The sequence below is a fragment of the Siniperca chuatsi genome, linkage group LG9 (assembly GCF_020085105.1).
Source record: "Siniperca chuatsi isolate FFG_IHB_CAS linkage group LG9, ASM2008510v1, whole genome shotgun sequence".
In the NCBI taxonomy this organism is placed as follows: domain Eukaryota; kingdom Metazoa; phylum Chordata; class Actinopteri; order Centrarchiformes; family Sinipercidae; genus Siniperca; species Siniperca chuatsi.
Window position 1 is genome coordinate 7,642,261 of NC_058050.1, and position 21,672 is coordinate 7,663,932.

Below are 21,672 nucleotides of genomic sequence, written 5' to 3' on the forward strand. Positions count from 1 at the left end.
AAGGTGCTGGCAGTGACAAAGAATCCCCAGTCGTGGTGTTAAGCAGCATCTTTCTGGTTACGCTGCTGAGTTCACTTCCAAGATCAAACATGGTGGAGGAGACATGACCGCATCACCTGTGGACAGGTATGTCACCGTGTCTGCAGCATGGTAAACATGGTGGCTCTGAAGTGCAAAACATATTTTACAAAACATTTTCCAAAAAATTTTAAAGAACTGAAAAATCTCTACTACTCTTCTGTTGTGAGATGTCACTATGTTTTCACTCATGCTAAACCATTTCCTGAGCTGCTGTTGTGTTGAGGCACTACCCCAGACAAATGATCTATATTACAACTACACAAACATTCCTATGCTGAAGTTTTAAAGTATTGCTTGCTTGTTGTTTATAACATGAGTGTGGAGTTGCATCCTCCACACCTGCATATGACACTAACTGAATGAATGAATAAATAAAGAGTGCAGGCTTCACTTGCTCGCATATTGGTGTCAGAGTGCTTGTTTACGGCAATCAGGCTGACTGGCAACTCACACCAATCTAAACTCTGCCAGCTTCTCCTCCCTGTGATTCCAGTCAGGGAAGGAGAGAAGGACCTCTAGTTCAGCTTCTCCACAGCAGCTTTGGAGGTGCAGCAGCATTTGCAACTTAATAGCATTTGTTTTATCCTGTGCAGAGAGGCAGATCAGTGGGGTTTACTGACAGGACAGCAGAGTTACTGTCAGGAAGCTGCCAGTCACAGACAGTAAACCAAACTTTTATATTCTTTCCTGTGACAGTCAAACTTTCTGGCACTTGGGTGCTTGAATCTTTTGTAACTGTATGATTTAGCTGAAAGGTAAAACTAAGCAATGATAAGTAAATGCAATGACACAAGTTGTCCTCGCAACTTTTCATATCTGGTACCTAGAAATATCTCTATATTCCTACAAGTTCTTCAACAGCTTTGGCTTCATTTTTTTTAGGAATAGTTCGACATGTTGGGAAAGAGTTAGAGAAGATTGATACCACTCTCACATTTGTCCGTTAAATGTAAAGCTGGAGCCAGAAGCCAGTTAGCTTAGGTTAGCATAAAGACTGGAGACAAGGGGAAACAGCTAGCCTGGCTCTCTCCAAAGGTAAAAAGAATCAGCTTACCAGCATCTCTAAAGCTCACTACTTTACACATTATATCTCGTTTGTTTAATCCATACAAAAAACAAAGTGTAATGTAGTAGTTTTACGGAGGGTTATGTGCTGTATCATTTCTTGGCCAGAAGCAGTGCCAGGCAACCAGCGGACACTCCAGACTACAACTACAACGTGTTTTATTAGTGAGCTTTAGAGGTGCTGGAAGGCAGATGTTACCTTCAGAGAGAGCCAGGCTAGCTGTTTCCCCTGTTTCAAGTCTGTATGCTAAGCTAAGCCAACTGTCTCCTGGCTCTAGCTTCATATTTATCGTACAGATCATTTAACTCTTGTCAAGAAAACGAATAAGAGTACTTCCCTTAATCTAAAATTATTCCTTTAAAGGAATTAGTTTTGATCATAGACGGTGTTTGAGCTAATTGCAATTCTATTAATAGTATTGACTGGTATCACAGTCATAAAAATAAATGTAACAGGATTCAAAGCAATTAAACCAACTTATTACCAGTGTTCAGTGGCAGAGTGTGTTTTTAGGTATGAGATTTAAGGTAATCAGTGAGAAAAGAAAGATAATTCAGGGGCCAAATAATCTTTTAAATATTCAACACAACTTGCCTAAATCTTTTGGGAAAGGATAAGTAAAAACGCACAAGCACATACCCACATACACCATCTTCCAATATGAGTATTAAAAAGACAGGGAAAAAGCCCATGGCAAGATTTTACACTATATTGACAGGAAGGCTGGAGGCTTTAAATAAAACAAGGCTCATCTGAAATCCTCAGTGTGCATGTGGAGTCCTGTCTGAATATTAACTGCTCAAATGTGCACAATACCTGCATAACGTTACACAGTCACTGGGGCTTTTAGTGCTTTTAACTACCTCTGTGCCACAGCAGAGGGTGAGTAAAATGCACTTTACAATCCTATAAATAAAGGATTTGTATATTGATTTGTAACCAGTTGCACTTTCATTCATGAATTGCATTGTCATTTGTACCTTGCAGATATGTTTATTCATTCAATTCTAATTATTTTATTTTACCATAAATACAATGCATGCTGAGCATCTTGGGTAAAAAGAAAAAATCTCCTTTGGGATGAATAAAGTTGTGTTTTCATTTCATTTCATTATGACAGTGATTTTTTTTTAAAAAAGCAATGAAAGAAAATGTTTATTATTAATATTATAAATGGTCTGTACAATACTTGTGATCCCTCTTCTAAACCAGTACAAGTATTATTTACAACACCACATATTGCATCCATGCACACTTATTTAAAGCAAAAAATGTACACATTAAATTACACGAAAGCTCTCTTCACTGTCTGCTGATTTCGTATGTGTGCTCAATCACCAAATCAATAGTTCTACCTTGATGTAACTTCAGTGGGTTTTCGAAAAGTGCGAAAAATTATTGAGCTTTGGGCATGAGAGTAAAAAAGTTTTGTGCTAGACTCTTTGTTCAAAGGTTTTTTTTTTGCCTTGACTTATTCCAGTCTTCTGAGAAAGACGAGCACATGCGGACAGATAAAGAAAATACATAACAGTGAAAGTCTGACACAAATCAAGCATTGGAAAGAACAGTCATGTCTCAGGGAGTCTCACATGTGTGGCGTCTTTCTGTCGGTGTGCTGAGGAGAGATCTTCAGTCCTCAAATATTCCCTTTTCAGACTGTATGTACACAACACAGTGCATGTCTTCGTTTCCATAAATATCTCAAGCTTGTTTGTGTTTCTTGTAGCTGTCTTTTACTTGTCACACACTCTTTTTGTGATCGTCTTGTAGTTTCTTCGCCTGTTTGTATTCCCTCTGTATGCCATGCTTCTTTCAGTCTTGTGTGAGCTGCTGGTTACACTTCTCTCGTCTTTAATTTTCCAGTAAGCTTGTATCACTTAACTTCACAGTCATCCAATCTACTGTCTTATCCCCCCTTCCTGTGCATCAAAACTGCCCCCGAAACTGACATCTTTCTCTCATCTACTCTCTCACCTCTGATCTCAAACCGTCAGTCTTTTTTTTTTTTTTTTGACAGTTGATGCTTCTCATCTCTGCAGCTCTCAGCAGTGCAGGATCTTGATGAAGGCTTTGCGAAACTCAATGTTGAAAGTGGTGTAGATGATAGGGTTGACGGCGCTGTTGAGGTATCCCAGCCAGGTGACGGCGCTGTACAGTGAGGGCGAGATACAGCAGCTCCTGCAGTGGGCCTTCAGCACATGGGTCAGGAAGAAAGGCAGCCAGCAGATGATGAACACACCTTGGAAACAGGGACAGGAAGTAGATTAAAGGATGAGTGTATGTGCACTACATGTATGCGGCACAAATTGTGCATGGATATAATTAATGAAATATCCCTGCACAATTTGTAATTTGCACAGAATCATGAAACTGCTGAAACAATGCATATATAGAGAACGTCATCAATCTCAATTGCAGTGTTACAGCAGCCAAGTCACATAAATCACAAAAGAGATGAGGTAGGCGAGAAACATCCAAGAAAAATACAATCAAGTAAAAAGCCATAAATAATGGAGGCCATAAAAACCGGTGCCATGGATGTCAAGACTTAATAATGTGTCTCATGCTGAAATAAGGAAAACTTAAAGTTTTCTCCAAACATGCATTCAAAACCTTCCATCTAGAATAGGCTCATTGTGTTCAGTGCTTACCAATTTTTATAGAAAAATAACATCTTAAAAGGAAGAGATCATTTTAAACAGCTTTTCATTCCTCATTCAGTCAAAGGATGTTGCGTTGCCTGCTACAAGAAGACACTGACAACTGCAGTTTACAGTAAACAATATGCTCTTGTAATGAGCACAATGCCTCCGCTAATCGACGGTTAGTTGAAAATGGGGTATTAATGTAGACTAGTTTGTTTGTTTGTATGCATACAAGTAGGCAGCTTTGCGCGCGCGCACAAACACAGTGAGACAGGCTAAAAGTGTACCGAGTATGTGTACATTGTCAAAAGATGAACACCTCATCAGTTAGTCTGTACTTCCTTCCGCTCACCGAGCACAATAGCCAGCATCTGTGTCGCCTTCCGCTCCTTCTGCTGCGACAGCCTCCCTCTCACCCTATCTTTGGTGATCCCCCATTTCTCTCTGCCTCTGCTACGCTCCCTCCATCCCTCACGGCCCCTCATGCCATCCACGAGGGTGGGGGGGCGAGGCGTCAGGGCCGATCGTGTCACGGTTGAGGGAAGAACTGGGGCAGGTCCAACTGAGATGGCCAGGGAGATCCTGGCCCGTCCCAGGTGGGAGGAGGCTTGGGGAGCAGGACGAGGAGCCAGGCTCTGCTCGGTCTGCGGCAGGAACTGACCCGGCTCCACTTCGAGGGGGTGAACCACCGCCTCCTTTACAAGGGTCTGACACACAGAGAGGGGGGAAGGAGGGTGATGAGGGAGGTAAGCGTTGGGGGACAAACAAAGGTGTGGATGCTTGATTGTAAAGATGGAACAAGGGCGAAAGAAAGGGGACTCAGTGGGACATTTATGGATGTAAGAAGGAGAAGGAAGCAAGCAGAGGCAGCAGATTGTGTGAGAAAGACAGGAAAATGAGGGTAAGGAAAAAGAGGCCATTTGTGTTGCTGTATCAGACTCACCACTTTCTTGCGCTGTGGACCAGCGGTGGCTGGCCTCAGGATCAGGGTGCACAACTTCACATCCTCTGGTTGTGTACACTTATTCTGAAAGGGAAGGAGGCAGCATATAGAGAACAGAAAATATATTCTTGGGAAAAGCCCAGCAGACAGATGATGCCAATATCGATATTTGAAAAACAAAAAAACATTTTGATTAAAACACATTCGCTGAAAATATTTTTTTAAGCATAAAAACCTAAACAAATATTTTTGATAAGGGTTCCTTATATTTGTTTAGGTTTTTTGTAACATTTAAGTATATGACAATATCAATACATCTGTGATAAACTGAAATCAGCTAATATAGTGAACATGATGTATTGATTGGGGGTCCATTGTAGAGTACATGGAGCACATACACTGTAGAAGAAGACAGCAGTTAAAAGACAAGATATCCATGTGTGGTACTGTTCCTGTTATTACTGGCCTAATGAACAGAGGCCTCAGTTTGTTACTTTGCTAGTAACTCAACAATCATTTATAATTTGCTTTGTTCTTTTGATTCAACTACTATAAATATCGAGTTGGGGACCGACTTTTAGCAGTAAAAAATGTCTCTTACTGTGTCAATAACTACTACCAGTCATTACAAACTCATTTAGTGCAGCCAAACATTGTTCAAAACCATAGAACTTCATTTTAAATTTTTGTGGAGTTCCCAATTGTCCAAAAACACCAAATATTTCAAGCTGAAATTTAGGAATACACAAGACATCTAGACTGTTTCTCTTTGATAGAATGGTGCAGAGTCTTGCGTTTGAATATTTCACTCAGTGTAAACATCATACAGCTTCAATGAAGAGCTGGAACAAGCTGATACAGAATATTTGATGGTGCCAGTGTGTCAGAGGTAGCCAAGTTCAACAATGATTTTTTAAAATATGGTATGATGGAAAAGCAAACATTAACTTAAAGATTTGGAAACTTCTGAACTGATAATTTTGCACATGGAAGTTATGGACTTAATCTCAACTTTTTTGGTGGTATAATCAATGTTGGTGCCAGTGGGTAAGCATTTATGAATCTCAAAATGTTTGCTGGAAGAGAAAATGGAGAACATATGCAATCTAAAAACGGTCTGTAAAATGATTGGCTTAGTAATCAGAAAAAAGCAGTTGTATTCAGTTGACATCCAAATTTGCAATTCTACCTTCCTGCGTCGATGACCTTCTCCTGCCTCAGCCCCGCCTTGTGTTTGCAGACCGTGTCTGCGCGGTGGGGCGGTGCGTCTGCCTCGTTTGCGCAGCACCACACAGATCTGCACATACACCAGCAAAGTTACGATGAAGGGAACATAGAAGGAGGCCACAGATGAGTACACGACGAAGGCAGGATCAGCAAAGCTGCATGTGGTGCCTTCCCGGTTGGCTAATGCAGAGAAGAAAAAAAAAAGAGAAAAATGCAAAGAATTGATATGGTACAGAAACTTTCAGAGAATATTACATGATTTCACCTTTGCCAATTTATACTTTTTATGGCCTAAGATGTTGTTTTAATCAAAAATATGTTGACGGAATAGTTTGTCATTTTGGGGAATACACTTATTCGCTCAGTGGCCCGAGAGTTAGATGAGGAGATCGATACCACACTCATGTGCGTTACATACGGAGCAGGAAGCCAGAAGATGGTTAGCTTAGTTTAGCATTGAGACTGGAAGCAGGGGAAAAAAGGCTAGCCTGGTTCTGTCCAAAGGTACAACATTTTATTAGTGCTGCCAGCCAAGAAATAGTCCAGCACACAACACCTCGTGAAACCACAACTTAAACTTTGGTTTTTGTACGGATTAAACAAAAGAGATACAACGTGTAATTAGTGAGCTTTAGCTTGGACAGAGCCAGGCTAGCTGTTTCCCCTGCTTCCAGTCTTTAAGCTAATACGCTGAGCTAACTGTCTCCTAGTTGTAGCTTAATATTTACCGCACAGATTTGAGAGTGGTATCAATTTTCACATCTAACTCTAAAGCAAATAAGCGTATATCCCAAAATGTCTAACAATTCCCCTGAATTACAAAAACAAGACAACTCAAATGCTGAGGGTTAAAGATCATTCTTGACCTTGAAAACAGCAGTTGATAAAATAATCTCACCACAAGGTCCATTTAGTTGCTTTTATGGAGCTTTAGAACATATCACATGAGCTTCATCAGCAGATGGAGTTTGCCCAGTTCTCATGAAATTATGGATGTTCAAATTTCCATTTTCTCTGAGTAGTTGGACTTTTTTTTCATGTTGGGTTAAAAGCTGACAATGTGGTGAGATTTTTTTTTCACGTGCTGTTTCCAAGCTCAAGAATGAACTTCAGCTTTTATGCCAACATGGGTGAGAAGTCCCTACAGTGCGAAGAAAAAATGGAAATTTAAACATCTACAATTCCATAAAACTCCATCTGCTGATGAAGACCATGTGATATGTTCTAACGCTCCAGAACAGCTACTGAATGGCCCTTGTGTTGAAATTGTTTTCTCAACAACTGAAATGCTGTTTTCATGTGAGTTTCGGTAAACAATAATTTGAATGCCCATGCATTTTGATCATTTAAGTACAAACACTGGCACAGGAACTGAATGGAAATCTACCTTTCAAACAGTATGTTGTAATCTATGAGCAACCCATTACTGAGGAGAGTGAAATATTTTTCACAGTTTGAACTTGCATCAGTCAGTATCTTACTGTGCTGAGACCCACAACTGAGGCTGCCGGGTGTCAACTCTCACATTACTTTTTGTTTTCCACTTATTCACAAGTGGTTTCCTTTCAGTTCAGCCTGAGAACATTCAAAGCTTAAGTCCCTCCTTACAGCTGCCTTCATTAAGGTAAGAGGTCAGCAGCCAAGCATCTTCACTCCTGCTCTTTTTGTGAGACAACAAAGGAATCGAGGATTATGTGTGCCCACTTGTTTGCAGGGTAGACATCACCTGTCATTCCTTCAAAGAGAACAACATATGGAAATGTTACAGAATGGTCTGTGTGTCTGTGTTGATGGGTATTTAAGTATAAAGCGTGCTGATTTACTGCATGCAAATGTTTGTTGACTGAGCAGATGTATGGAATTCGTTTACAATCTCATCAAAGGTTGATAATCAAATTCAGGGACAGATAGACCAGCATATTGCAGCGGCTGTGTGTGCATAAGAAAGTGTGCATTCTGCTCTATTAATGAATTGAGTATTAATGAGTCTTTCCTTTTCTGAATTACACCTCAGATAACGATCAAGCATGACGACAGAATATTGCTAAGTAGAAAAAAAATACCTCAACAGCTGTGGGCTAAACTAGCCAATCTTCCAATCTCCAATTTCCAAATTAGCATAAATTAAAAGTAAATCACTTAAATTTAATGGAAGTGAAATGGAGGATCCCAAAATTCTTTCTCGAAACACAAAATACTTTTTCCCCTCAAAAAGTCTTGTAATGCGTGGCTGGCTGGCAGTGGTATTGTTCATTAAAAAGAAATTAAGGATTAAAGGCAGTGATTATATACTGTATATATATCTATATATACTGTATAGTACATAGCATTTTTAAATATCAATATATCATAGTTAAATTAAAAGTAATAGTATCAGTTTTTTTTACTAAAACTGTATTTTAAAACTTTCCCATAGGAGTTTGAAAATTCACTACTGACCTTATAAGCTTAATAATAGTCTTCTGGAGTATGGAATTTTGGTTCAAAACCGGTCCCAACATGAAATGTCAGTCATTGACCACATTATCCACTAATGAAGACCACGAGATGTGGTTGAAAGTGGAGTCAGTGGAGCTTTTGGTAATAACTTATTATATCAAACTATATAATCTCTTATCCCCTGTTTTTCCTAACACAACTCAAATACTTACAAAACTTTTCTCTAGCATTGTCTTGAACTGGTTTTTAAATCAAACCTTGTCCCACCACTTGATGGAAACTTGTATGCAGGAAGAACTGTGCCCTCTTCTGACTCATGTGCAGCCACCACAGATGAATGCTGAAGTGCGTGTGCAAAGTCTTAAGTCGCAGTTCCTCTAGAACACTGGTTCCCAACCTTTGTGGCCTTTGACCCCTTAAAATGAAGCCACTTGTGGCCCCTCACCACAGGTTATGGGCTAAGTGTGGACAGCGTGAGCAGTTCAACCAAGAGTAATTTTTCTTTTTCACATTTTTTCATTTGAAGGACTTTTAGAGGCCTGAAGATGTGAAAGTAACCAGTATTAAACAAGAAAAAAAAGCAAAGATTAGAGAAAAGTAATACTTTTGTGTAACAGAATTTTTTTAATTTCTTTCCTATCCCTGCAATCAACTGATGACACAACCCCTGCAATCAACTGACACAACCCCCACGTTGGGAACCACTGTTCTGGATGCTAGCTCCAACTAAGCATTTATTACACTGAAATTTCAGACCAAAATCAATTAATTTAAGTGGAATCACCATGATCAGTGGATTGCTCTGCAAAGTACACGTACAGCATTTTTGTATTAAGTTCATATTTGGTGAATTATGAAATGTGAATTTGAGCTGTTGACCAGTTGCATAACCGTCTTGACAGTGCCGACCATAGAGTGTCGTCACTACATCACCAAGCTTCCAGCACCACCTATTTCATGAGGACATGTGAATGAATTTCTTCTGTGCCACTTTGTGGAGTGACCAGTCACTAAGACTCTACAGCCTGGGTTGCGCTAACAACACCTAAACTAGTAAGTGGGGAGTAACTTGAGAGGAGGCATCAGATGTAGTTGTTACCAGTGTTGTTGAGTCCAAACAGTAGAGGGCAGGAGATGGCAAAAGAGAGGAACCACACCACAGCAATCATCACTGCCACCCTCCTCCTGGAACTGTATCTGGTGTTGTAGAGCATCGGCATGGCCACTGCTGTGTATCTGCAATAGTACATACGCACAAAGATGCATAAATCACACTGACAATACATTAAAATGCTGCTCACACACTCACTCATGGTGAACCTGCATGTCAGTACAGAATGCATCTCTCTATTAATGCATCTTCAGACTTTATTTTCCCATCGTCGTGTTCGCACATATTTTAAAGTAAACACATACAGGCACTTCATACAGAGTACAGACAAACAAATTCCCAGTTTCCTCTCAAACAGGCAGACAGACGCTGTCACTGTCTGTTTCACAGCCACAAGGACACAAAACACACACCTGCCAGTATGTCAAAACCAATTAGAGTGGTCTGCTGTCAGTGCAGGTGTGAGCAGTCTTCTTCAGTGAGCTGCTGTAATCCCGACTGCGGGCAGGGGGATCATGGACACAAACACAGAGTTACCCGAGACTCTAAAGATGAAACTCAACTTTCAATAGATTCAGTTCCCAGGAAGTCTTTGTTGTTTCAGGTGTGAAAATCTGCAGCATGCCGTCTATGGATGTATTCACAGCCAATTAACATTTCTGTCTGGCTGATGATTGGTCGACTGCTGCTGCACTCCTTCTCTTACTGAACACAGCCACATGAGAGCACATGCACTGTGAAATATTAAAGACTCTCTTCAAGGGAGAGGAGTTAAGATCTCCCCAAAAAGTTACTAGATTTGTCGCTAAGCGCTTTTTGGGGAAATTGGGAGTCTTAAAAGTCGCCAAATCTAGTGAGAAAGACACAAAGTTGGCAACACTGATCCTACAGCCATGTTGTTAGCTTATCTAAAAATCTTCAGTTTAACTGTAGAAATACTAAATATGATGACTTTATTTGAGTTTATGCTAATGTATCCAATTACTTTCTATCACCCACAATTTCAGGACTGTGTATAAAAAGGGCATCGAGTCCTGGACTGTTTATCTGATGTGGATGAAAGCACCCTCAAATTAATGTTGTCAGCACTGTAACCTTGTTGTCACTGTTTTATTTTAAATTGTTGGGGCATGAAGCCAAGACAGCTTTCTGACTGCAGTGTATATTTTATCGTCTACAGCTTTGACAAATCAATTAGACATTTTTTCCTTAGTTACTGCGCCAAATTACACAAGTCTGAACTGGTGCAGCCTCAGTGTGTCACTTTGTCAGAGTAATTAGGACACAGATGTAGACAGCCTGCCCGCTGGGTGTCTGGTCACCTCCCTGTGGACCAATGAAGAGGGCATCAGGTGGAACGCCAAATCATAGTCTCCTTGATCCACGGACAACAAGCACTAATGACCGCAGAGGACATCGTAGAAGACGCAGTGGAAGCCTGTCATTACCTGCTGAAAGATAAACAGATGGCTACAGTATGTGTGTATACTGCTGAACTGTGACAGCTGGATGATGGATGAATCTTTAAAGTTGTTAGCTCGTCTTTGTTTAGCCCAACCTGCACCAATCAAGATCAAGGTTAGGGGAGAGTACAAAGTAAAGAAATTACATATTGATTCACTGTCATCTTTGTTAGTTTGGTCTACGTTCTGGATAAACATCACAGTGAAATTATTTATCATCAACTAACTTCTTCTCTTGTTGAAAGGGAATTTTGGAGAGCGATACATAGTGAGAAAAGGGAGAAAGATGATGAGAGTGTGTGTTAAAAATCCAGTAAATAAGAGGAGATGCATCAACAAAAAAGAGAGTAAAGAGAGTAAACTAAAGAGTAAACTTAAAGGAATAATCCACCTGTCGATGCTGATGGCACAGAGGTTGAGGATACTGGCGGTGCACATCATGACGTCCAGGGTGAGCAGGATGTCACAGTGGATGAGACTGAAGCGCCACTCTCCCACCACCTTCAACAAAACAAACACAAACTGACATTATGGTTAATACACTTTTCCTTCTAGTTCCTTCACTCATTTTGCACATTTTGGCCAATATAATATGTTGTAACACTGGTGGAGTAGCTGGATCACTCAGTTCGCTTAATAGAGTACTTAATTATAATTGAATTATATTTTTTTCTTTACTGTAAGCCATCATGATTTCCTGATTTCTCTGCCACCACACTGGAGTGAACCAATTTACCCACAAAGAATATGACAGTTATCTTCAATATCACAATCAAAAAAAACGATAATGGGTTTACAGTTACATAACAAGGCGTAGTAATTAGTATTTTGCCCTCTATATTTAATTGTTCATAGTCTGTGAGATATTATTTGTAGTTCCCTGTCATCTAAAGACTGAATTGATCATTGAAGGGTTTTTATTTTATTCAGTATCTTGGACCTGTACTGAAACTGCTTCAGTGATTATTGCCATTTACAGTAGAGCCTGGAGCTGAAACAATTAGTAATTACTAATTAAAACTAAGGAGTACTAATTAATCAACAGGAAATTAATCAGCAACATTTTTGATAAGTGATTAACAATTTGAGTCATTTCTTGTGCAAAAAGCCAAACATTTGCTGATTCCAGCCTCTAAAATAATTTGCTGCTTTCCTTTGTCTCATGTGATAATAAACTAATTATCTTTGGGTTTTGGACCTTTTTGTCTGACAGAATGAGCTGATATGAATTTGTCACCTTAGGCTCTGTGAAATTGTGAGTTGCAGCGGTAGAAGAGACTATAATGTAGAAAGCTGGAAAAACGCAGAACCCAACACAAATGTTGCAGGTCCAGGAAAGATTCACTCTAATGCAAGCAGAAAGTGGTTGGTTGATTAAAATGACAAAATTATTAAATATATGTAGTACATTTTCAGGTTTACTTGGCTTTCTCACATGTTGACTTATATCTTACACCTAAGTAGTCGACTAGTTGATAACTATTTTGATAACAAGTGTCGGCTGCAGAGTTGTATAAAATGCACCACAGCTCAACTCACAGACCTTTGCAGGGACTTCAGAGTCAAAATCCCCCAACAAGCCATCAAATTGCACAAAGCACAAATACCAAACATTCGCTTGTTCCAGCTCCTCAATTGTGAATATTTGCTGCTTTTCTTTGTCAGATGTGTTAAACTGAACATCTTTGGGTTTTTCACGGTTGGACGGACAAAACAAGCAATTTGTTGACATTGCCTTGAACTTTAGGAAAATGTGATGGGCATGTTCTACTACTTTCTCACATTATATATTAATCGATTTAGGGCTACAACTAACTTATTTTCATTATTAAAGAAAATGATGAATATTATAATAATAATAATATTTTTTCGATTAATTGATGAATAATTTTGTCTATAATATGTCAGATAAGAGTCTGAGAAAAATGTCTGTTAGAATTTCCCACAGCCTAAGAAGATGTATTCAAATTGCTTGTTTTAGTCAGCCAACAGTTTAATACCCAAATATATTCAGTTTACTTACATATGTGACAAAGAAAATAAGCAAATCTTCACATTTAAGGAGCTGGAACCGGAGATTGTGTGTTGCAGCCCTAGTTGGTTAAATTTAGTTTTGCCATATGTAATACATCTCTGTTCTGTAACTGCTGCTGTGAAATCTCATGTTCCTGCATCTGTTTGCATGTGTTTCAGTGGAAAATGACAAACTTTTAGAGAAACAAGCACACGATCCACAACATTTTTATCCACTTTCTGTTCCCACTGCATCAAGCTGAGGGTGTGTTTTTTTTCTGCTTACAAAACAGAAAAAAGATCACTGCCCATACAGAAACTCAATAAATTAATACAGACAAAATGCAAACAAACACAAGTGCACACACACACCTCCAGGTAGACGCCCCAGGGCATGACCAGCGTGGCCAGCAGCAGGTCGGACACAGCCAGCGAGACGATGAGGTAGTTAGTGGTGGTCTGCAGAGCGCGCTCGCGTGACACGGCCACGCACACCAGGACGTTACCGAACACCACGCAGAAGATCAGGAGCACCAGCAGCACCGCGTAGAAGTTGTACGGAGGAGAGGAGGCTGACGCAGAGCTGGTGCAGTTGGAGGACATCATCGAGACAGAGGAGGCGGTGGGGAAGGATATGGGGGAGTATGAGGGGTCATGGGAGACAAAGACGGAGAAATTGTGCTCAAGGGAGGAGAGAGGGAAGGAGGGAGGGGAGGTCTCTGACTCGTTGAGTAAAGTCATGATCTTGCTCCAGTGGACATGATTGGGCTGAAAATAATGACACAAAGAGAGGAAGAGAAAAATAATGACCCTGGGACCCTTCATGGCCCACTGTGCACTCAATTCAGCGTTTCACAATAGATCAATAACAAAGATTGGCTTCTGAGTCTGACAACAGAGGAATATAAAAGAAAAGATTATTGTGGCACCAGGGCAGGAAATTTGTCTTTGGTCTCACCTCAGAGAGAAACTTAGCAGGACACCACACACAGGACATGCATACAAACTATACCGCACTTCGCCTATATACAAGCACAAGTACACACAGTCAAGGTCACCTGATTTTGTCTAAACCACTGACTGAACCAGAGATAAAATATCTCTTACATCTCTACAGGTTATGTTTGACCTCTGGTGCTCTAAAAGGTTGATTGAAAGGAAATAATTCATATTCATGTCGGGGAAACTACTGTCAGTGCCACTGCCTTTGTGCAAATAAAATCAGCTTACCTGGTAAAACTTAACTTCACATAAAGTTCTGAACTTCTTCAAACACTCAACAGACTTAACAGTAGTGATGTGTCAGTCGCGAATGAGTCGGCTCTATGAGCCAGCTCCCTTAAGTGAACAATGGGAGCCGGCTCCTATTTCATTAGTAGGGTGTTATTTTTGTTATACAACTAGGATAGTTATACTTGACATTTCTTACTTTTTAAACCATCAATATGACCGAGTGCACTTAAGGCAGTTTCAGAAAATGACAGCTAAGCCACCCCGCTGGGCCGAGAGGAGCTGTAAAAGTCATTGTCAGGGGGATATACTTCCAAGAGCAGGTTTCAGCCAGGTTTCTGTCAAAAATGGAAAAAGGAAAAGGAAAAAGGAAATGGATGGATGAGATAAAATCAAGAAAGTATCATTTTAATTGTATTCAGAAACAGATTTCTGTGTATAATTTAGGAGGACATTTCCAGAACTGCAGACAGGTTTTTGTTTTAATCAAAAGCTAAAACTAATGAGGATGTCTCTGTTGGAGAGTACAGCATCGTACAACCTGATACAACCTGATCTTGTCCCAAACATATACCCACTGAACTTTGTCAGACCAAAAATAAAGCAAAATTTATGGACTCATTGTGTTGCATTTACATATCAAATATTTTCACAGTAAAGGTAAAAAAGCAACTGAGAGCGAGAGAAGGAGACATAGAAGATAAACAGAGAAACACCTTAATCCAAGAATTCCTAATTTACAATAGATCTTCTGCAGTCCAAACTTCTGCTTAAAACTCATCATTAGCAACCTGCTACTGAAGGTTCCTGTGTTTATGCAGAGAGGAGACATGATGAGGATATATGAGAACTTTTCTTCCTCTCTCTTCTCTCTCTATCCCTCCATTCTGATACACTCCAACAACCAGGCTGCTGTATAATAGCATGCATAAAATATTTATCAGCGACAGGAGACGTATGACTGCCTTGCAGTATCTCTCCTGTATGAACTTTCCTGCCAGTCCCATGGTCATGAATAAATTCAGTGAGAATTCCGCCACCTTAACACCACCCACTCGCGCCATGTATTCACCATCATGTGTCTCACAGAGTTACAGTGCATATCACTCGTCTTTCTCTGATCCTGACCTGTGATCTGCATTGCTAATCAACACATATCCAAGATGAGTTGAGTCTAACAAATCAATAATCAATCCCACCTGTTGTAGATAGTATACAGACGATAAGATAACTTTAATCTAGACCTGCATAAATCTACAGACAACCACACGATACATAGCAAGATTTTTTAAGTATGGTCATTCATGAGAAAATAACAGAAATGTTCAAATGTGCCATATGTTGCAATGTCAAAAAAATGCATTACAAAAAATCAGCTCCAAAACTAAATTAGAGCTAAAAGTTAATCAGCAACCATTTGATGATGGATTCATTGATTGAGTCATTTTTCAAACACCTTTCTTTGTCTTACATGATAGTTACATATGTTTGGGGTTTGTCGGACATAACAAAATATTTGGGGTGGGTATTTTCTAGTATATTCTTCCAGCTATGTCTATGGAGTTGAATTAAACTTATTTCACCTCCGTTTCCTTTATAAATTAGTTCAAAGACCTCAAAGAGAGAGATGCCACACAGAGTACCAGACCGGGAAAAAGCTGTTAGCCAAAAGCAGACTGCATTGTTGTGCTTCAATAAAGCTGCTGCGCTCAAGGTAATCAGCAGAGTAGAAGATAAAGTCTTCAAACAGTACTTGGACATGTTTTACCATTAGCAGTTAATGTTTTCTTTTATGAATTGAGCTCAAACGTCTGTTAAAATGAAATTGTTTTTAAAATAAAACTAACAGAAAAAAAGCATCAAATTCGGAGCAAATATTTTATTATTCACAACACAAACATTCTCTTTATAAGCCAAATCAACAATCTCCAGCTACTGAATAAACCTTGTGGTGTAGTTTTGCTAATAAAGTAATGTCTTTCTTGCTTTAAAACTGGAACCAAAAACAGTAAGCAAACTGGAAAGTGATAACTAAGACCAAAGTTTGAAATATTGGATTGATGCACAGACTAAAACTGTCTCATTGCAACAATAATGACCTACGAACAAAAATAATAAGAAACACATAGGTAGTGAAAATGATAGAAATGTCCTTCGAGTGCTCAGGTGTGTCTCATGTGCGATCATTTAACAGCCTTTGAAAATTGTATGTATTCAGAATAAGGAAATATATAATGATTCTCCCTGTGAATTCCTCTAAAATGTCCCTGGTTGTGTTAATTTTCTTTTTCAGACATCTTTCATCACTGCTGTTGTACCAATCACGCTGTGAAAAAGCAGCTACTGTTTGTCAAATCTATTGATATGACTGTAGCACGTCCTCTAAAATACAATCGTTTTGTTGAAGGTGAAGGTACGCATCACCTGTAAACTGTAACTGACACCGAAGGTGGCAGCTTGCCTCCGGTCTCCTACCACCAGTCAAGTTAGGCTTCCTTTAACCATGACTGTGATATTCCCTAAACCTTAAAGCCCCCCTCCACTCAAAAATGTGTTTTGCTCTTTGTTACTTCAACTGGATGTTTGAGCTTCACTGTGCAGAATGATGTATGTTTTTGACACTAGAAGGCTGTTTTCACATTCATCTGCTGAAGGGGGAAAGTTTCTCTGTGCTCAACTTAAATCTGATTAATTAATTGAACAATTTTGTGAAAAGACACAAATTATTATCCCAAACAAAATACTTTCATGTGTCTTAAAACATGTTGATCAAACCTTTACCATAGAGGTGGCAGATCAGAAAATGCTCAGATTAATTGTATTTGTTCTGTTTGCTTTTGTCAGTTATATGGTCCGTTTTAGAAAGCACTATGAGCACTTGTTGGTCCATTTTACAGCATCTCAATTCTATATAAGAGAGCAGCCTCAATAAAAGCATTCTTCATCTGAGCAACAAAACAGCTTTCTACACTTCTTCAGAGATCATTCTGAATCAGCATTACATTTTTACACCTATAAAATATAATTAAACACTATTTTTAACAGCACCTGTGATCTGAAACTTTACAAGAGATTATTTAAAATGTTTACACACAGAATTTATTGCTCATGAATACCACCCAAACAAATCATTTCTACTGAGTGCAATATGCAAGCAGAATGGAAAGTGAGATTGTAAATAAGACGGTGTAGTCTCTCATTCGTCCAGGAGTGTTCCATTGTAGAAAAGGTTTCAGTCGTAGTCATCTGGACAATGTTTTCAAATTCAAGACATTTCGGCTCCCATCTGTAAGTCATTCTCAATTGTGAAAATGGTCTGGGAAATTTAAGCTACTCTGTGTTGCTTAAGCCTTGCCCTCAGGGTTTTTGATCCAACTGTTTCTGTTAACACACGTCTCACTTTGTTCAGTCCCTGCTCTCCTGTTGTGCTGGTCCTTTCCTAGATTCTTCTTATTCAAAAGGATGTTCAATTTCTTAATTTGTCGTTCCTTACTCTTCCTATGTTGTGCTCCCTGTGCTATCTGTGTAAAATCCATCACTCTCTTGAGGATTTTTTCTGGGACAATGTTAGTTAACTTCTTCTGCAAAAATTCTGTTCTGTTCTTCAGATTGTCTATTCTTGAGTTATTTTCAATGATTCTTTCACTGAGCATCTGGGTCAGGTTTCTTCTCCAAATCTTCTCTGCTCTGTGTCCTTTCACTGGTGGTTTAATCTATAGGCTCTTGGGCCCTGAGGGCAGGGCTTAAGCAACACAGAGTAGCTTAAATTTCTGAGTTCTCAAACCATTTTCACAATTGAGAATGACTTCCGGATGGGAGCCGAAACGTCTTGAATTTGAAAACATTGTCCAGATGACTACGACTGAGATTGTAAATAGTTAATGCAGTTTGGCTCTGACACCTGCACTTGTAAGTCCTGCAACACAACTACAGTGACACCATGGGCAGTAAGGGGAAGGTAATCATTAACATCAGTTTATTGTTTTGTTTTTTTGCAAAACAGGGTGCAATGATCCCTGCTCTGAGAGGTCAATTTAATTTCACACATGGCCAAAGAAGTAAAGCTGCATATGATTGGCGTATATTGAGTATACACATCTTAAGCTGTGCATACACAAGTGCAGCAGCTGATTCCCTGAGGTCAGGGCTACAAAGATCATTTGATTTTCTAAGATGTAAATCTTAAGGTCATATTTTATGAGATCACATCGCTGTAAAGACACACTTGGCCTGAGAATGGCGCTTAAGGAGTTTTTTTAGAATCTGATGTGAAATATGTATAATTATGTAAACTCCCATTGCAATAAGTGTAACTTTTAAGCGTACTTTAAACGAATATGTTCGCAAATGAAAAGAATAATTCTGTAAATTGAGCACACTGGACTTGATATTGATATCATGTTTTGCATTTTTTAAATATTAAAAAGTATCTCTTATTTTCCATGCAAGAGACAAGCTTGTAATTTCTTTTTTTGTGATGTGTAATTACATTAAAGCTTCCAGTCTTATTTAATTTTATTATGAACTGACATCTCACTCCCTCCTGTGTTGTCTGATGGCCTTTCTCCATCCTTTCCTCTTATCTCCTTCTTTCCCTGGCTAATCTCCTGTTTCTCCTCCTCTGTAGCCCCTTTCTGGAGACACTTGACAGGTCTATTACATCCTTGGCCTTGTCTGCCCCAAACACCACTGGAAAAACACACACACACACACAAGACTATTTAAAATTTTGACCCAGCTCCGCTAAGGCTATGAGCTGGCCTGCAATAAATCTTTCATTTCTTGCACTGAGAGGCAGGAATGAGTCGCGGCCACTGGGAATGATGTGGATGTTCAGTTGCAGTATAATCAGCTCTCTGCTGAGTTCGGGGCAGAACATATTCGATGTTGTTTCACTTCTCAATCACTCCCAGAACTCCTCATGTTCCCTTTTACACCCGTTTTTAATGAGCAGCCAGTGACTTTTGCAAACAAATAAAATTACAGGTCCTGCATCTGTTTTGTAGAGCAGTCAATCAAGCAATGAAAGACAGAGACATCTCGTCAACCCAACAGGGATTTGGCTCAAGAGCAGCCATTCAGACCTACAGCTGCTTAATTATGTGTTTTGTCCCTGCGCTGCTCTAATACTGCACATTCCCCAGATGGAAATATACACTCAATCAGCAGCCTGCACAGAGCAATGGCACCAATTTTGATGAAATGACTTGTGCTGTGATTTGTGACACCTCCAGTCACACCTTCACATCGTTAGACACGGGGTATCCTAGGTCAGATAGAGTTAAACTGAGTGAAGGGGAGGTAGACATTGTGCTTTATCTGTTAAGGTAAAGTGCATGCAAGATGTAAAGCACAGACTTGAAATTAAACTACCACTCAAATTAAACTACCACACACACACCGACTGTTGAGGAAAAAGTGCTTCAGTGTGTGGTGTGTGATAAGAGAAAGATAACAGCAAAGCCAGTGTACTTCTCCCTGTCTGCTATTGGAAAGTTTGCTATAGATTCTAAATAAGTATGCAACCACAGATGGTAGAAACATTTAAGATGTCAGTATAATTAGGGTTGCCATTTACACACTTAACCACATGTCTCACTGCCAAATAAGTTCATTTTGCCTTTTAAATCTCACATTTCTGTCTATTGAGGGATTTGCAGTATGTTTTCTTCAACTGAGCTTTATTATCTTGAGAGAATGCCTCCAAACCAAACATAATGGCTCTCTGCAGCCTTTTGGCCACCAGAGGGTATCACAAATGAGAACTTCATAAAAGGTATTATATTATCTGTTTCTTCAACCCAAATGGAAGCAAGATGATTTTATTTCATCAAGGCGTCATTACGTTGGAGCCTCAGTGGACAACTATGCAACGTACATTATCCTCCAATAAAAATATAATATGGAAAATCCATAAAAGAGTAATGTGGATGCTTGTGCAAAAGGGAGTAGTACAAAAATGTGGAGCTTCAAGAACATAACCATCAAAATCACATAAGCAGACCAAGGCAAGTAATGACATTCAAACTTTCCAGGAACCTTAAGGAGAGAGGTGGGAAAAAAACTACCTTTTGTTTCATGGGTCTAATAATAAACATTATGACCATTTGGAGTGTCCTATGCACATGTTCAGCACATATCTTAGCAGAAGAATAAGGTGTACTACTCATATTGTACACTATTGGACCTCAGTCTATATCATGTGTCAATTATATCTTTTTATATAATAAACTATATATTATATATTTTTTAACTTGTGGTCCATACTACTGTTTAAATGATTCATTTTAACGTTGTAACAGTTATGGAATATAGTTTTATGTTGTTTTTATCTGTGGTTCTTATAGGTACTTATTTTCTATGTTTCCTTAATTAGCTCCGGTATTTTTATGGTCCATACAATATGTTAGTGCCATCTTTTATAAACTAGGCTATGTTTGTAGAGGCTATTTTCACTTTTCGATTTGTTGTGAAAATAGCCTCTACAATTACAGGATATACAAAATACAAGAGTTCCTCGTTATAATAAATCTTTAACTCGAACCTGTTCTTTAGTGCTCAGTATTTAAAAAGCATACATGATTTTAGTGTCAAAAATCATCCAACAAAATAAAATAAAAATCCAATTACTTTAGCCAATAACTATTTTTTTCCTGCACACAGAATCAATGTCGCTCTCATTTTTTGTTTTACTCCCAACAGAAACTTGCCAATCCTTCAACAATACCACCAGGAAAAAGTACAAATTCCTCATTAAAAACGTTAAACAGGTTCCCCACAGAGAATATGCTCTGAGTTTGACCTAAATCGACAGAGGTCCTACATAGCAATAAAAGTCGTTTATTCTAACCTCTGTTAAAGCGTTTAAATCACTTACCCTCTCCCGGCAGAGCTGCTTACATTCAGGTCCGCTCTCCTCTCATGAACAACACCGGGCGACAAATTGGCTTTCAGGTTGCAGAATCCCATCTAACAATTTATGGCCGAATCTCCCACCTTGACCTCAGTCAGTCATTGTATAGTCCGCACACACACAGAAACACACAGACACCAACTGAGTCCCCGCTCCTCAGTAATATAGTTCCCCTACTCTCTCGTCGGTGGTCGGCGGTAGAGCCGGGGTCGGCGCGCCAGGAGTCAGACATGGTGGAGGAGGAGGAGGGAAATAGTTGCAGGAGAAGGAAGGGGGGAGGGGGTGTTCACGCAGAGTTTCACGCAGAGTTTCAGTTGTTTGTAACCTACTTGTAGAAAAAAATCGCTGGGGCAGAGGGCAGAAACACTGTAGGCCTAATGCTATTGGCTGAGATGAATATTAGTGAGCAAGGAGCCAAAAACGCTTCATGTTTATGCATTAAAGAAATAGTTCGACATTTTGGGAAATGCGCTTATTTGCTTTCTGGCAAAGAGTTAACAAAACTCTCATATCTGTCTGTCAAATATAAGGCTACATCCAA

At 39.4% G+C, this 21,672-nt stretch overlaps 1 protein-coding gene across 8 annotated transcripts; it reads right to left on the reverse strand.

The window, feature by feature from the left end:
- Nucleotides 1-1,842: 1,842 nt before the first annotated feature.
- Nucleotides 1,843-21,534, reverse strand: drd2l (dopamine receptor D2 like). Of its 8 annotated transcripts, none has more exons than XM_044208344.1 (9): nucleotides 21,096-21,516; nucleotides 14,418-14,556; nucleotides 13,361-13,756; nucleotides 11,367-11,497; nucleotides 9,501-9,640; nucleotides 5,925-6,142; nucleotides 4,736-4,819; nucleotides 4,145-4,571; nucleotides 1,843-3,386 (listed from the first exon to the last, which is right to left on the reverse strand). In XM_044208344.1, the coding sequence occupies exons 3-9, from the start codon at nucleotides 13,727-13,729 to the stop codon at nucleotides 3,190-3,192; spliced, it is 1,566 nt and encodes a 521-aa protein (XP_044064279.1). In that variant the 5' UTR covers nucleotides 13,730-13,756; nucleotides 14,418-14,556; nucleotides 21,096-21,516; the 3' UTR covers nucleotides 1,843-3,189. The 8 variants fall into 8 exon arrangements, with proteins under 8 accessions (XP_044064279.1, XP_044064282.1, XP_044064283.1 ...); XM_044208347.1 differs by having other exon boundaries at nucleotides 9,501-9,637; nucleotides 21,096-21,511; XM_044208348.1 differs by having other exon boundaries at nucleotides 11,367-11,476; nucleotides 21,096-21,506.
- Between the last annotated feature and the right edge of the window lie 138 nt (nucleotides 21,535-21,672).